Source organism: Babylonia areolata, chromosome 11 (genome assembly GCF_041734735.1).
Source record: "Babylonia areolata isolate BAREFJ2019XMU chromosome 11, ASM4173473v1, whole genome shotgun sequence".
Classification (NCBI taxonomy): Eukaryota; Metazoa; Mollusca; class Gastropoda; order Neogastropoda; family Buccinidae; genus Babylonia; species Babylonia areolata.
In genome coordinates, this window is record NC_134886.1 from 21,495,459 (window position 1) to 21,512,958 (window position 17,500).

Consider the following 17,500-nt stretch of genomic DNA (forward strand, 5'->3'; position numbering starts at 1 on the left):
ACATTATGTTGATGTGGACTTATCAGTATTTGGAACACCATTATGTATTTACTCTTTATCTTCTAATTCACAAAGTATATACATTTTGCATCTGTTAACCTTTGTCTGAATTATGAAAAAAAAAAAAAAAAATGTTGGGAAAATAAATATATAACCCCATATGCCTCGTGTTCCATTGCATCTTGTCCATCCATCCACCCCCCCAACCAAACAGTGCCGGTGATCCTGGAAGCCATGTGCCACACCTACCCCACCTCCATCACCGTCTGCACACCCAGCCCTCACGATGTCGCCCCGGAACAAAGCATTTCCCACTTCCTCCTGCACAGACCACGTGACCGGAAGTGCCTGTGGCGCTGTCTTCCGCTCTGCGGGCGCGTGGAGCAGAGGGTGTTGGGGCTGGAGCCGCGCGTGCACTACGAGTTCGTTGTCATGGCGACGAACCCCAGAGGGGAGTGTCAGATTTCTGAAAAGGTGGTGTTGGAAACGGATAGCGCTGTGTCGTAGAAAGAAGGTGGTGTTGGAAACGGATAGCGCTGTGTCGTAGAAAGAAGGTGGTGTTGGAAACGGATAGCGCTGTGTCGTAGAAAGAAGGTGGTGTTGGAAACGGATAGCGCTGTGTCGTAGAAAGAACGTGGTGTTGGAAACGGATAGCGCTGTGTCGTAGAAAGAAGGTGGTGTTGGAAACGGATAGCGCTGTGTCGTAGAAAGAACGTGGTGTTGGAAACGGATAGCGCTGTGTCGTAGAAAGAACGTGGTGTTGGAAACGGATAGCGCTGTGTCGTAGAAAGAACGTGGTGTTGGAAACTGATAGCGCTGTGTCGTAGAAAGAACGTGGTGTTGGAAACGGATAGCGCTGTGTCGTAGAAAGAACGTGGTGCTGGAAACTGATAGCGCTGTGTAGTAGAAAGAAGGTGGTGTTGGAAACGGATAGCGCTGTGTCGTAGAAAGAAGGTGGTGTTGGAGACGGATAGCGCTGTGTCGTAGAAAGAAGGTGGTGTTGGAAACAGATAGCGCTGTGTCGTAGAAAGAAGGTGGTGTTGGAAACGGATAGCGCTGTGTCGTAGAAAGAAGGTGGTGTTGGAAACGGATAGCGCTGTGTCGTAGAAAGAAGGTGGTGTTGGAAACTGATAGCGCTGTGTAGTAGAAAGAAGGTGGTGTTGGAAACTGATAGCGCTGTGTCGTAGAAAGGTGGTGTTGGAAACGGACAGCGCTGTGTCGTCGAAAGAAGGTGGTGTTGGAAACGGACAGCGCTGTGTCGTTGAAAGAAGGTGGTGTTGGAAACGGACAGCGCTGTGTCGTCGAAAGAAGGTGGTGTTGGAAACGGATAGCGCTGTGTCGTAGAAAGAACGTGGTGTTGGAAACTGATAGCGCTGTGTCGTAGAAAGAACGTGGTGTTGGCAACGGATAGCGCTGTGTCGTAGAAAGAAGGTGGTGTTGGAAACAGACAGCGCTGTGTCGTAGAAAGAAGATGGTGTTGGAAACGGATAGCGCTGTGTCGTAGAAAGAAGGTGGTGTTGGAAACAGACAGCGCTGTGTAGTAGAAAGAAGGTGGTGTTGGAAACGGATAGCGCTGTGTCGTAGAAAGAAGGTGGTGTTGGAAACGGATAGCGCTGTGTCGTAGAAAGAAGGTGGTGTTGGAAACGGATAGCGCTGTGTCGTAGAAAGAAGGTGGTGTTGGAAACTGATAACGCTCTGTCGTAGAAAGAAGGTGGTGTTGGAAACTGATAGCGCTCTGTCGTAGAAAGAAGGTGGTGTTGGAAACTGATAGCGCTGTGCAGTAGAAAGAAGGTGGTGTTGGAAACGGATAGCGCTGTGTCGTAGAAAGAAGGTGGTGTTGGAAGCAGTGCTGTGTCGTAGAAAGAAGGTGGTGTTGGAAACGGATAGCGCTGTGTCGTAGAAAGAAGGTGGTGTTGGAAACTGATAACGCTGTGCAGTAGAAAGAAGGTGGTGTTGGAAACTGATAGCGCTGTGCAGTAGAAAGAAGGTGGTGTTGGAAACTGATAGCGCTGTGTCGTAGAAAGGTGGTGTTGGAAACAGATAGCGCTGTGTCGTAGAAAGAAGGTGGTGTTGGAAGCAGTGCTGTGTCGTAGAAAGAAGGTGGTGTTGGAAACGGATAGCGCTGTGTCGTAGAAAGAAGGTGGTGTTGGAAACTGATAGCGCTGTGTCGTAGAAAGAAGGTGGTGTTGGAAACTGATAGCGCTGTGTCGTAGAAAGAAGGTGGTGTTGGAAGCAGACTGTCTATAGAAAGAAGGTGGTGTTGGAAGCAGTGCTGTGTCGTAGAAAGAAGGTGGTGTTGGAAACTGATAGCGCTGTGTCGTAGAAAGAAGGTGGTGTTGGAAACTGATAGTGCTGTGTCGTAGACAGAAGGTGGTGTTGGAAACTGATAGCGCTGTGTCGTAGAAAGAAGGTGGTGTTGGAAACTGATAGCGCTGTGTCGTAGAAAGAAGGTGGTGTTGGAAACTGATAGCGCTGTGTCGTAGAAAGAAGGTGGTGTTGGAAACTGATAGCGCTGTGTCGTAGAAAGAAGGTGGTGTTGGAAACGGACAGCGCTGTGTAGTAGAAGGTTCAGGGTCGGGTTGGTTCGAGTGGGTTGGTCGAGGTTGTGGGGTGGTGGTGGTGGTGGTGGTGGTGCTGAAGTGGGGGGTGGAGGGTGGTGGTGCTGGGGTGGTGGTTGTGGGGTGGTGGTGTTGGGGTGGGGGTGGGTGGAGGGAACGTTTCAATGACAGTCTCAGTTTCTTAAGTAAGCAGGCGACACTGCATTCAGATAAACCCATATACGCTTAAACAACACATTTGTCAGGCAGATGCTTGACACAATAGCATAACCCAGCGCGCTTTTGTTAGTCCTTAAAATGCATGCACATATATTTTGTGTATCTATTAGAGTGGTTTTCTTCGACAGAATTTTACCAGAGGACAAATATTCTCGTTTTTTGCCATGGGTTCGTTTTTTCAGTTCGCCAAACACGAGCTGCGCACGGGACCTCAGTTTATCGTCTCATAGGAATGGTTAGACGTCCAGTTTGATTTTTCAGTCAACCTTTGGAGAAGGGGCGAGTGCGGGAAATCGAAAACAGATTTTGCGGGTTCAGTATTGGCTGGATGAGTGTATGAACCATTTTGGGCATCTTCCTCTGAGGGTGGGGTGTGTAGTTTGAGAGGACGGCAGGAGTAGGGGGAGGGGGAGATAACTATGGTGGATCAGAGAGGGATAGAGAGAGAGAGAGAGAGAGGGGGGTAGGTAAGTAAGGGAGCAGTGGTGGACGTTAGGGAAAGAGGGGAAAAGAACTCTAGAGGTTCATGCATGTAAATATGTGCTCGTATGTATGTATGTATGTATGTATGTATATATATATATATATATATATATATATATATATATATATATATATATATATGTGTGTGTGTGTGTGTGTGTGTGTGTGTGTGTGTGTGTAAGCGTGAGTGTGAGTATGAATATATGCGTGCTTGTGTGACATTTGTCTTCAAAATCGAGTCATCAACTGTACCCATGCAGCAGTATTAACGATAGACTGAAGACACAAAGAATCCAAACGAGATGTGAAACAGCTTGTTGTATCTTGTTATTTGTTTGTGTCTCCATCTCCTCTCCTCTGTATCATGAAATAACTTTTCGCAACCGTGTCTTGTTTATTTATTTAAATATATTATTATTATTTAGTTAGTTATTTTATTATATATATATATATATATATATATATATATATATATAATATATTTTTTTTTAATACGCTTATAGTTGACTTCATCATTTTTTTGCGCTTTATACATATTATTATTATTTGTAGTAGTAGTTCCTTTTTATGTATTTATTTTTTTTTTAATTATTATTATATTTTATTTATTTATTTTTTTTAATTATTATTTTTTCTCAAGGCCTGACTAAGCGCGTTGGGTTACGCTGCTGGTCAGGCATCTGCTTGGCAGATATGGTGTAGCGTATATGGATTTGTCCGAACGCAGTGACGCCTCCTTGAGATACTGAAATTAAAACTGAAACTGTCTTGTGGAGGAACATTGTATTGTATTGTATTGTATTGATCTTTTTATCACAACAGATTTCTCTGTGTGAAATTCGGGCTGCTCCCCCCAGGGAGAGCGCGTCGCTACACTACAGCGCCTCCATTTTTTTTTCTTTCCTTCGTGCAGTTTCATTTGTTTTTTTTCCTATTGAAGTGGATTTTTCTACATAATTTTGCCAGGAACAACCCTTTTGTTGCCGTTGGTTCTTTTACGTGCGCTAAGTGCATGCTGCATACCGGACCTTGGTTTATCGTCTTATCCGAATGACTAGCGTCCGGACCACCACTCAAGGTCTAGTGGAGGGGGAGAAAATATCGGCGGTTGAGCCGTGATTCGAACCAGCGCGCTAAGATTCTCTTGCTTCCTAGGCGGACGCGTTACCTCTAGGCCATCACTCCACTCATTTTAGATGTTAAAAGATGAAACATTAGTTCCGTCTTTTTTTTCTGCCCGTCATATGTCTGTATCTGGAACTCGTGTTTCTATGCTTATTTGCTAGGTTTTTTTTGTGCGTGTTTTGTTGTTGTTGTTTTTTCATGTGTGTGTGCTTATTTTTGTAGTTGCCTTCTTGCCATTTTCTTTTTGTGGTTGCCTTTGTTTAATTTTGGTTATATATATATATATATATATATACATATATCGTTTTTATTGTTTCGTTTTCTTTTTAAAGTCACTTTAATGTTTAATTTTTTATTTTGGTTTTAGTTTTGCTGTTTTTTGGTGGTGGTGTTTTTGTTCTTGTTCTTCTCTTTTTTCTTGTTTTGCGGTTGTTTTAATTGTTGCTACTGTTGCTTTTAGTTTTAATCATTGTTGTTGCTGCTTGCTTTTTTTCCTGTTTCTGGTGCTGCACTCAGAAGTGATTGTTTCTTTATTATTGTTGTGATATATCCTTCCTCTTCGTAGACAATTTGCAGTTCTGATTCTTTATATCTTTATTGTGTATATGCTTGTCTCGTCTGTTCTTTAATTCTCTCCCCCCTTTTTTTTTCCCGAATTATAAAGGGTTTATGTTTGATTGCTTTACAAGTGTGGTTGTTGTGCTGGCAAAGGGTTCGCAAAGGGTCCGATTATTAAAGGGTCCGATCGAAATAAATTATTAATTATCTTCTGTGGTCAATATGATTTTGCTTGTTTGTCTGAGTCTGTCTGTCTGTCTCTCTGCGAGATGCCTGTCTTCTGTCTGCCTGTCAGATCTCTCTCTCTCTCTCTCTCTCTCTCTCTTACTTTATCTCTCAGTCTCGTCCTCTTTCACCCAGTCCACACACACACACACACACACACACACACACACACACACACACACACACACGTACTTAAATCGGATAGACAGTGACAGAAAAAAAACAACAACAACAACAGTTTCAGTTTCAGTAGCTCAAGGAGGCGTCACTGCGTTCGGACAAATCCATATACGCTACACCACATCTGCCAAGCAGATGCCTGACCAGCAGCGTAACCCAGCGCGCTTAGTCAGGCCTTGAGAAAAAAATAAATGAATAATAGATAAATACATAAAAAAAGAACTACTACTAATAATAATAGTATGTATAAGGCGCAAAAACTTGATGAAGTCACTATAAGCGTACAAAAAAAGAAAAAAAAAAAAGAACAACAACATACACTACATACATATCCAGCACACAGTTTATTGCCACAACGAATACATTCACCAAGACATATCAAAAAACCGAAACAGGAATGTGCTAAACTGTGTTCCTTTGGTATCCTTCGTGAAAAAACAAACAAAAAAGAAACAACAATAACAACAACAACAACAACAACAACAACAACAATAACAAACAGCAACAACATCAAAACAGGAGTCCGTGAGATTACTACGAAGAAAAGAGCTGGGAATTAGCAGGCCGATGATTAAACGTATTGAAAATATCTGCAGTGGGTATAACGAGCAAAAAGATATATATCGATAACTAAGAATAAAATAATGGCAACATTTCTTGTTATCATAACTATTTAAACCCGCTTAAACAATAATTGTCTCAAAGCAACGAGAGGGACAGGGGAAGAGAATGGGGAAACACATTCATAAAAGGATAGATAACTCGTATATTGTAAAAGTCAACTGGAGTGTTGACTGTCTTTTTTTTCTCTCTCTCTAAAAAAAAAAAAGAAAAGAATAAATGAAAAAGAGCGATAGAAACACGGAGAGAGAAAGACAGACAGACAGACAGACACACACACACACACACACACACACACACACACACACACACACAGAGAGAGAGAGAGAGAGAGAGAGAGAGAGAGAGAGAGACAGACAGACAGACAGACAGACAGACAGACAGAGAGACAGAGAGAGAGACAGAGAGAGAGAGAGAAGAAGACGAAGAAGAAGAAATGAAAAAGCGAGATAGAGAGAGAAAGAGAGACAGACAGACAGACACAGCGAGGGAGACAGAGACAGAGGCAGAGCGAAAGAAAGAGAGGCACAGATAGAAGGAAATCCAGAACAAATTTATCTTAGAAAGGGAAGTGGAACAAACATGCATGCCTTCTTTTATTTCCAAACTGGAAACAGACATAGAAGAAGAGATAGAGAACACACACACACACACACACACACACACATACGCATGCACGTGCATTTTACTGGTGAAAACTAAACGTAATCTCGTTCTTAATTAACGGAACACACACACACAAAGAACCAAAAAAATGCTAACACGCTTAACTGTTGTCTATCACTTCATTTTAAACACGCTATTGCAGAAATCAGTTCCAATACACACACACACACACATCTTCGTCATACTTTTGAACACGAATGCCAGCTAATCGTATAACAGTAAATACATTCGATAGCAGAACGTCTATGTAAAAGTATACCTTCTATTGAAAACTTGGTGTAATCTTAATAATGCGTGTGAAACGGACCGTGGTATGTATTGGCGAGAAGGGGTGAGGGAGAGGGGGTGGGGGTGGGGAGTTTTGGGGGGGGATCTATGGAGGAAAGGATCTTCCTGTTGACGACGTGGTGAAAGCTCAAACAGGCAGATTAATGTGTCGTGGTATTTTGAACACGATTGACGGGCGCCATAGCCGAATGGTTAAAACATTGGACTTTCGATCTGAGGGTCCCGGGTTCGAATCACGGTGACGGCGCCTGGTGGGTAAAGGGTGGAGATTTTTACGATCTCCCAGGTGAACACATGTGCAGACCTGCCAGTGCCTGAACCCCCTTCGTGTGTATACGCAAGCATAAGATCAAATACGCACGTTAAAGATCCTGTAATCCATGTCAGCGTTCGGTGGGTTATGGAAACAAGAACATACCCAGCATGCACACCCCAGAAAGCGGAGTATGGCTGCCTACATGGCAGGGTAAAAACGGTCATACACGTAAAAAGCCCACTCGCGTATGAAAAAAAAAAAAAAAAAAAAAAAATATATATATATATATACGAGTGAACGTGGGAGTTGAAGCCCACGAACGCAGAAGAAGAAGAAGAAGAAGACGATCAGTGTACTCCGACAGACAGGCGAGGTGTGAGGTGATACCAAGAATACAGTTTAAAGGGAGTTGTTAAAGAGGGAAAGGATGGTTGGTGTAGAACAGAGAGTGAGGGAAAAAAGAGAGAGGAAGAGAAAGAGAGAGAAAGAGAGAGAGAGTGACAAAGAGGGAGAGACAGAGACAGAGAGAGAGAGAGAGAGAGAGAGAGAGGAGAAGAAGAGGAAGAAGAGGAGACTGGAGGAGGGAGAATAAGAAGAGGATGGAAGGGGCAGAAAGAAGAAGAAGAAGAAGAAGAAGAAGGAAAAGGTGAGATACTATTTATCTATTCATAATCTGTCCATCTAAGATGAGGACATTAGAATGAAGGTAACAGAGGCGTGGGAAAGACAGAGAGAATAGTGTTGTTCAGAAGACGGGGTGGTCATGGGCGACATAAGTGAGACAGACAGACAAACAGATACAGGAGAGACAGAGAGAGACACACAGTGAGAGAGATGGAGGCAAAGATTGAGACAAATATAAGTTGACAAAATACGAAGTGTCGAGGGCACACACACACACACACACACACACACACACGCGCGCGCGCGCGCGCGCGCGCGCACGCATACACACACACCTTCACCTTCACCTTCACCTCTCCCGTAGTCTGGGTTCAGACCGTTGGGGCACCGCTGCTGACCTGGCCACCACTCCTCTCCACTCTTCACGGTTTTCTGATTTCCTCAGGGCGTCACCGAGCGTCAAGCCTGTCCACCCCCGGATGTTGTCTTCCCATCTCTTCTTCTGCCGTCCTCTCCTTCTGCCTCCTTGTACGGTGCCTTGCAGGAACGTTTTGGCAAGACCAGATGATCGGGAGATGTGTCCATACCATCTAAGTTTGCGTTTTTTCACTATGGACAGAAGGTCTTCGTAGGGTCCAATACTTTGCTGGATTCTGTTCTTCACTTCCGTGTTAGTGATGTGGTCTCTGTAGGAGATGCCAAGTAGTCTACGAAAGCATCTCATCTCGACAGCTTGGATTCTTCTCTCGATGTCTGCAGTCAGGGTCCAAGTCTCGCAGGCGTAGAGCAATATTGATATAACCAGGGAACGCATCAGTCTGATTTTTGAGCTGAGAGCGATGTTTTTGTTGTTCCAGATGGTGTTCAGCTTGTTGAGTGCCGTTGTTGTTTGGGCAATTCTCGAGAGTACTTCTGGTTTAGATCCTTCATCTGACACGATTGCTCCCAGATATTTGAAGCTGTGGACTGTTTTAAGCTTTTCGTCGTTGACTTTGATGTCAATGCTGATGCCGTTGGTGTTGTTAGTCATCAGTTTGGTTTTCTCCGCACTGATTTGCATTCCATACGATGTGGAGGCTTTGTCTAGATGTTTGACCAGGCTTGCCAGTTCTTCTTCTTTTCCAGCCAGTCCATCAATGTCGTCGGCAAAACGTAGGTTTGTTATATATATATGAGTGTGTGTATGTGCATATATATATATATATATATATATATATATATATATATATACATGTGTGTGTGTGTGTGTATGCGTGTGCGCGCGCGCGCGCGCGCGCGCGCGTGTGTGTGTGTGTGTGTGTATATATATATATGAGTGTGTGTATGTGTGTATATATATATATATATATATATATATATACAGAGAGAGAGAGAGAGAGAGAGAGAGAGAGAGAGAGAGAGAGAGAGAGAGAGAGAGAGAGAGAGAGAGAGAGAGAGAGAGAGATGTATATGTCTATCTCTCTCTATATATCCATATACGTATCTATATCTGTATCTAGATAGATAGATAGATATAGACATATATATATATATATATATATATATATATATATATATATATATATATATCTACATCTGTGTGTGTGTGTGTGTGTGTGTGTGTGTGTGTGTGTGTGTGCTGTGATGTGATGCGATGTGTGTAAATGCGTTTACCCAGTGAACCAGCTAGCGTGTAGGTTCACATGGGCCTCATTGTTAGAAACATGTTATATTAGTGTTCAATACAGGCAGGCAGCCTCTTGTTCAAATGAGCTAGACTTTGTAAAGTGCTTAGAACGTGGTCTCCGACCGAGGAAAGGCACTATATAAGTGTCTATATCACGTTATAAAGTTGTTGTTGTTATTGTTTGGTACGTTCCTGACAAATATGCGTGCATGCGTTTCTACGTGTGTGTGTGTGACTGTGTGTGTGTGTGTGTGTGTGTGTGTGTGTGACTGTGTGTGTGTGACTGTGTGTGTGTGACTGTGTGTGTGTGTGTGTGTGTGTGTGTGTGTGTGTGTGTGTGTGTGTGTGTGACTGTGTCTGTGACTGTGTGTGTGTGTGTGACTGTGTCTGTGACTGTGTCTGTGACTGTGTGTGTCTGTGACTGTGTGTGTGTGTGTGTGTGTGTGTGTGTGTGTGTGTGTGTGTGTGTGTGTGTGTGTGTGTGTGTGACTGTGTGTCTGTGACTGTGTGTCTGTGACTGTGTGTCTGTGACTGTGTGTCTGTGACTGTGTGTGTGTGACTGTGAGTCTGTGACTGTGTGTCTGTGACTGTGTGTCTGTGACTGTGTGTCTGTGACTGTGTGAGTGACTGTGTGTGAGTGACTGTGTGTCTGTGACTGTCTGTTACTGTGTGTGTGTGACTGTGTGTCTGTGACCGTGTGTCTGTGACCGTGTGTCTGTGACTGTGTGTGACTGTTTGTCTGTGACTCTGTGTGTGTGTGTGTGTGTGTGTGTGTGTGTGTGTGTGTGTGTGTGTGTGTGTGTGTGTGTGTGTGTGTGTGTGTGTGTGTGTGTGACTGTGTGTCTGTGACTGTGAGTCTGTGACTGTGTGTCTGTGACTGTGAGTCTGTGACTGTGTGTGACTGTGTGTTTGTGACTGTGTGTGAAGAGGCTGAAGAGTAGAGATGGAAAGGGGGCGGGGGGGTGAGGGAAGCAGGGCGGCGGTGCGGGGGATGGGGGAGGGAGATTAAACTGAAGCGTGTGGTAAAAAAGGGAGCGCATGCAGATAAAAAAAAAAAAAAAAAAAAAGATTGTTGATCAACCCCCCCACCCCTCCCCCCACCAAACAGTAAACAAACGTTTAAGTACCTCATTACCAGCGATAAAGATCGATTATATAAGTGCTCAACACGGATTTTGTAAACACATCAATAAATAAATTAAGTACCTCGAAACTTTCATCACATGAAAACGTTAAGTACCTTACACAAAAATAGCGATGATGGAGAATAGATAGCAAAAATCGCAACAAAGAAACCTTTGGGTTTCAGAAAGAAACCTTTACGTCTTCAACCTGGGTTTGTTCTGACATGTCCTCCCCTCCTCCCCCCTCCTCCCCCCTCCTCTCCCCCACCCCACCCCCACCCCGCGGGAAAAGAGTATTCAAATGTAATGCTGTGGACTCCTAGTTATTTCACTCATATCCCCTGGACATACAATGTGTAACATGCTACCTCTGTGTAACATTTAATGCTATCTCCCTGTAACATTTAATGCTATCTCTGTGTAACATTTTTTTTGCAAACAGTTTAACATTGTGATAACAGCAACAGGCTCGTTATGACAAAACAAATCTTTCTCTTAATACAAAACAATTGTTGACTATTGCTTTATGCATGGAATCTAATTTGTTTTATCTGTTGGACGGGCGCCATAGCCGAATGGTTAAAGCGTTGGACTTTCGATCTGAGGGTCCCGGGTTCGAATCACGGTGACGGCGCCTGGTGGGTAAAGGATGGAGATTTTTACGATCTCCCAGGTCAACATATGTGCAGACCTGCCAGTGCCTGAACCCCCTTCGTGTGTATACGCAAGCATAAGATCAAATACGCACGTTAAAGATCCTGTAACCCATGTCAGCGTTCGGTGGGTTATGGAAACAAGAACATACCCAGCATGCACACCCCCGAAAGCGGAGTATGGCTGCCTACATGGCGGGGTAAAAAGGGTCATACACGTAAAAAGCCCACTCGCGTATATACGAGTGAACGTGGGAGTTGAAGCCCACGTACGCAGAAGAAGAAGAAAAAGTTTTATCTGTTGTACCAACTTCAAGCGACAAGCCAAGAGAGTATGAATTACGTCAAAGTATCGAAACAACATGATCACGCCAATCTGCTGTTCTGTTAACAATAATAATAATAATAATAATAATAATAATGTGATGAAGAGTGCGCTTATTCCATCTTATCTAATTTATTCTCGTCTTAAAAAAAAAAAAATCAAAAAAAAAATCAAGCTACATTATAAGGGAGGGGGTGGGGTGGGGGTGGGTGGGGGTGGGGGTCTTTTTCATAAAATAAAGTAAAATGATTATTCGGTAGGAACCAAGAACAGTAACTTCGATGAACACACAAGACATAGGCACACGCAACATAAAAGTGAGTCGCGCTTGGCGCGATTCTGGCATCCTGAAACAATTACACACGGTGAGTACAATCTCCGTTCCTCCCTCCCCCCCCCCCCCCCCCCCCCACCCACCCACCCAACCCTCACCCTCTTTCACTGCACATGGGCTTTCGGAGTTACTTTCACACCCTAGAATAGTTTCCCTACTTATTAAAACCGCAGTGATTAAAACCAACGTCTTTCATTATTGTCGTGTTGCTTAGGTGCTGCACGCAACGCAAATAATCGTTACAGTTTATATGAATTTTGGGGGGTTGAAATCCATCCTATTATCTGTTTTCGAAACAAAATGAATAACAACATGATGTTTTGTTTGTGATTATAGGTCTTCATAATCAAAATGCCGATGACATGAAATAGAAACAAGAGCTGAAACAATGCGCCAAAGAAATAGAAAGATCGTGGAAACGAAAACCCATACATGTGGTAACAACACGCATCGATAGGAACATTTTCTGAGTTGATTAATGAAAAATGTCCAGTTTTTACACATTCCCTTCTAAGCTTCTTCTAACCAGACGCACAAACACACAAGTAAACTAACAAGTATCTAACGTATCATTTACAGAAAGGCCGTCATTGGGAGAAGAAAAAATAAAATAAAATAAAATAAAATAACGGGCACATGTGGCTTCATCACAGCTCATCTTTATGAGGCTTGGGTCGGCGATAGATTTTGGGAACTTTCCGTTTTGCCGGTTCTTCTCTCGTCTTTCGTGCTTTGACCTTTCTGTCCTTGAACTTCGGGTCCACTTCCGGGGCACTGCGCGCGCAACGGAAGCCAATATTTGACGACGTGTAATCTGGCGCCTGGCCGGATCTGAAACAAACAGTATTGGAAAAAATAGCATTGGGTGAGAAACTGAATTTGAGGAGTTGTTGGTTGGCTGGTGGAGGTGAATTGCATAGATGGTTTCATCGCTCATTCGATTAGGAAGGCGTGCGCGCGTCAGTGCAGTGTTCGTGTAACTGTTTTGCGTGTTCATGAATCTGTTTGATGGCTTCGCTACTTGCATGCACTAACATTATCTGATCATAACCCTCGCTTCTTGTATGAGATAATGATTATCTTCTTCTTCTTCTTCTTCTAAACCAGTTTCATTTCCCTCCCTCCCCCTACCCCTCTCACTGACTTCCACCCCCTTTCCCCCACCCCCTCCCCCTTTCCTTCTCAGTCCTCTTTTCCACAGACCTCTTCTTTCTGCCTCCTGGCTTCAACCATCTCCTCCTCCTCCACCACCACCACCACCACCACCATCCACGTCACACGCCTGCACAGCCTCCCTCACCCCCTCCCTCCCTCCCTCCCACCCCCTGCCAACATCATACTCTCTTAGTGACCACCACTACCACCAACATCCACCCCACACTCGCTCCCTACCGCCCTCGCTCCCTCCCTCCCTCCCTGCCAACATCATACTCTCTTAGTGACCACCACCACCACCAACATCCACCCCACACCCCCTCCCTACCGCCCTCCCTCCCTCCCTCCCTCCCTGCCAACATCATACTCTCTTAGTGACCACCACCACCACCAACATCCACCCCACACTCGCTCCCTACCGCCCTCGCTCCCTCCCTCCCTCCCTGCCAACATCATACTCTCTTAGTGACCACCACCACCACCAACATCCACCCCACACCCCCTCCCTCCCTCCCTCCCTGCCAACATCATACTCTCTTAGTGACCACCACCACCACCAACATCCACCCCACCCCACACCCCCTCCCTACCGCCCTCCCTCCCTCCCTGCCAACATCATACTCTCTTAGTGACCACCACCACCACCAACATCCACCCCACACCCCCTCCCTACCGCCCTCCCTCCCTCCCTGCCAACATCATACTCTCTTAGTGACCACCACCACCACCAACATCCACCCCACACCCGCTCCCTACCGCCCTCGCTCCCTCCCTCCCTCCCGGCCAACATCATACTCTCTTAGTGACCACCACCACCACCAACATCCACCCCACACCCCCTCCCTACGGCCCTCCCTCCCTCCCTGCCAACATCATACTCTCTTAGTGACGGTGTCTTCTTGTAAACGTGCTGGCCGGTTTGGATGACAAAATTTTATTCTGATTCTGACTCTAGTACTGATTCTGATTCTGGTTCTGAATCTGATTCTGATTCTGGTTCTAACTCTGATTCGGATTTTGGTTCTGGTTCTGATTCTAGTACTGGTCCTGATTCTGGTTTTGGTTCTGAATCTAAATCTAAATCTGATTCGGATTCGGTTTCGGATTCCAGTTCTGGTTCTGATTCTGGTTCTGGTTCTGGTTCCGGTTCTACTCTCTGACTGACCTCTGGCCGTTGCGCACAGGCAGGTTGGCTCTGCCGTCCACGGTGTCCACGAAGGAGCCTCCTTTGAGCACGTGCATCACGCCCTGGATGTCCCGGCTGATCAGACGCTCGTAGTAGCGGCTGAAGGTCCATTCCCACACGTTCCCGATCAGGTCGTACAGCCCTGGAAGACATGTAGGGTGGAGGGGGGAGGGAGGGCGTGGGGTGGGTGGTGTCAGTTAGCTCTGGGACAAGAGAGTATTATAGGAGATAATCTCAGGACTCTTTGTGACATAATTTGGAATAAAAAGAAAGAAAGAAAGAAAAAAACAACTTCCTAGATTACTTGTATTAGTGTATTTTGAACACGCATTCGATTCGGTTAACTGGAAATATATTGAATGATGTTTTAAAAGCTTTGGGATTTGATTTGATTGATATGGATACTCGGTCGAAGACCAAGCTTCAAGCGCTTTACAAACACGGGGTCATTTTGCACAACAGGCTGCTTGCCCGGGTACAGCCGACTGACGACAGCTCCCACTAGGCGCTCATCTTTCGTTTCCTGTGTCATTCAATCATATTTCAGGCACGCACTTACACACACTCAGACAAACATGTAACATGTTACGTGTATGACCGGTTTTTTTTTGTTTTGTTTTTTTTCTTTCTTTACCCCGCCATGTAGGCAGCCATAATTCGTTTTCTGGGGTGTGCATGCTTGGTGTGTTCTTGTTTCCATAACCCACCGAACGCTGACATGCATTACAGGATCTTTAACGTGTGTATTTGATCTTCTGCTTGCGTATACACACGAAAGGATTTCAGGCACTAGCAGGTCTGCACATAATTTATGTTGACCTGGGAGATCGGAAACATCTCCACCATTTACCCACCAGGCGCCGTTACCGAGATTTGAACCCGGGGCCCTCAGATTGAACGTCCAACGCTTTAACTATTCGGCTACTGCGCCTGATTTGAAGAAGACTTGCAAAAAAAAAAAAAAAATGGATACCTTCATTCTACACAGACGGTAAGTCGCACGTAACTGTCAACGGGAAAAAAGATCTGACAGTTTCCCTTTTGACAGAGGATGTCATCCAGTATATCCAGTATAACCCTGCTTATTTGTATTATGTGTCTCTAGCGAGAGCAGCGCTGAAAGTAATGAACTGTCTTTGAAGAACGATCGCAGACAGTGGCAAGTTCTGTCTGACAAGAGCAAGACAGAACCTAAACAAAACAAAACAAGGCATTCAGTCACAGACAGACAAGACAAGACGAAACAAAACAAAGCCAAAACAAACAGCAAACAAGAACAGATGACTAGATGCTGGTGAGACAACACAAGATGGAGAACACACCAGACACAAAACAAAACAGGTTGTGGAGAGATGGCAAGGAAAACCCCAAACCCGCGGCAACAACAGGCTTGTCCCTCGCAAAATTTCGTTGCATGTGTGTGTGTGTGTGTGTGTGACTTGACTTGATTTCATTTATTGTCATAAAATCCCGAAGGATCAATAGACACAAGAAAGAAAAAAAAAAGAACAAAAGAATTAGTGTGTGTGTGTGTGTGTGTGTGTGTGTGTGTGTGTGTGTGTGACTTGACTTGACTTGACTTCATTTATTGTCATAAAATCCCGAAGGATTAATAGACACAACAAAGAAAAAAAAGGAACAAAAGACTTAGTGTGTGTGCGTGTGTGTGTGTGTGTGTGTGTGTGTGTGTGTGTGTGTGACTTGACTTGACTTGACTTGACTTGACTTGACTTCATTTATTGTCATAAAATCCCGAAGGATTAATAGACACAACAAAGAACAAAAGGAACAAAAGAAATATTGTGTGTGTGTGTGTGTGTGGGTGTGTGTGTGTGTGTGTGTGTGTGTGTGTGTGTGTGTGTGTGTGTGTGTGTGTGTGTGTGTGTGTGTGTGTGTGTGTGTGTGCGAGTATGTGTGCGTGTGTGTGTACGTGCACGCGCGCGTGCGTATGTGTCTTTGTGCGGAGGGGGGTCGGGGTTGGGTCTACCCAGGCAGGCAGCTTGTTGTGCAAATGTTTGTAAAGCGCTTACAGTTAGACGTTATATATTTACCAATATAGATTAATCAATCAATCCCAATCAATCAATCAGTCCATCATTCAAGCCAGAACAATATAAGGAATTAAACACGCATCACAAGCAAGTCAGAAGATGGAAAATTCCGTTGAATTCGGGTTTTATTTTACTTTGACGGGCGCAATAGCCGAGTGGTTAAAGCGTTGGACTTTCAATCTAAGGGTCCCGTGTTCGAATCTCGGTGACGGGGCCTAGTGGGTAAAGGGTGAAGATTTATTATTATTATTATTTTTTTTTATAAATCCGATCTTCCAAGTCAACATACTGTGCAAAACTGCTTGTGCATGAACTTGTGTATACGCACGCGTTAAAGATCCTATCATTCATGTCAGCGTTCGGTGGGTTATGGAAATAAGAACACATCCCCGCCTACATGGTGGGGTAAATAAACAAAACGGTTATAAACGAAAACGTTACAAGTCTGTTTGAGTGTGTATGTATGCGTACCTGAAATATGATTGAATGACACAGAAAACCAGTGATGAGCGCCCAAGTAGGCAGCCTGTTGTGCAAATGACCCCTTGCTTGTAAAGAGCTTAAAGCTTGGTCTCCGAACGAGGATAGGCGATATATAAATTATTTATTATATATGTGTGTGTGTGTGTGTGTGTGTGTGTGTGTGTGTGTGTGTGTGTGTGTGTGTGTGTATTTCTTTCATTCATACTTTATTGTGTTTTATCTTACCTTATTTTATCTTCTTTCATCTTATTATATTTCATTGAGCGCGTTAGGTTAATAATAATAATGATGAACATAATGTACATTTACACAGCACCCTTTCTCTCTAAGAGCTCAGGGCGCTTTATATGAATTACAAGTTACATAAAACATCCATGACCACTCTTTCTCAAAAACCCTCCCCCCTCAACCCTCCCCCCCCCCCCCACACACACACTCTCACTTTCCCACTCCACATACATCCAAAGTGAGCTGACATGGGTGGTGATGGAGAACAAGGAAGCTGAGAGTACGTATCGATAGGTTTTTAAAAAAAAAGATCAGTTTTTAGTGATGAGCGAAAAGCAGAAATAGAATCTGCTGGTCAGGCATCTACTTAGCAGACTTATTGTGGTGTAGCGTACATGGATTTGTCCGAACGCAGTGACGCTTCTTTGAGCAGCTGAACTGAAGAGAAGAGAAGACGCCTGGACAGAAATGGTGAGACAGGACAAACTTGGA

General features: G+C 44.3%; 2 protein-coding genes across 3 annotated transcripts in view; one reads left to right on the forward strand and one right to left on the reverse strand.

Annotated features, from left to right (window-relative positions):
* Positions 1 to 577, forward strand: part of LOC143287327 (uncharacterized) — a 42,307-nt gene extending 41,730 nt beyond the window's left edge. For both annotated transcript variants that reach the window (XM_076595284.1, XM_076595286.1), the window contains one exon: positions 215 to 577. In XM_076595284.1, the coding sequence (XP_076451399.1) occupies positions 215 to 507 (293 nt within the window). In that variant the 3' untranslated portion in view covers positions 508 to 577. The remainder of the gene's footprint in view (positions 1 to 214) is intronic.
* An 11,431-nt stretch (positions 578 to 12,008) lies between these two features.
* Positions 12,009 to 17,500, reverse strand: part of LOC143287328 (inactive C-alpha-formylglycine-generating enzyme 2-like) — a 29,677-nt gene continuing 24,185 nt past the window's right edge. Inside the window, exons 7-8 of the mRNA XM_076595287.1 lie at positions 14,226 to 14,388; positions 12,009 to 12,736 (exon numbers count right to left, since the gene is read on the reverse strand). Coding sequence (XP_076451402.1) covers positions 12,553 to 12,736; positions 14,226 to 14,388 — 347 coding nt within the window. The 3' untranslated portion in view covers positions 12,009 to 12,552. The remainder of the gene's footprint in view (positions 12,737 to 14,225; positions 14,389 to 17,500) is intronic.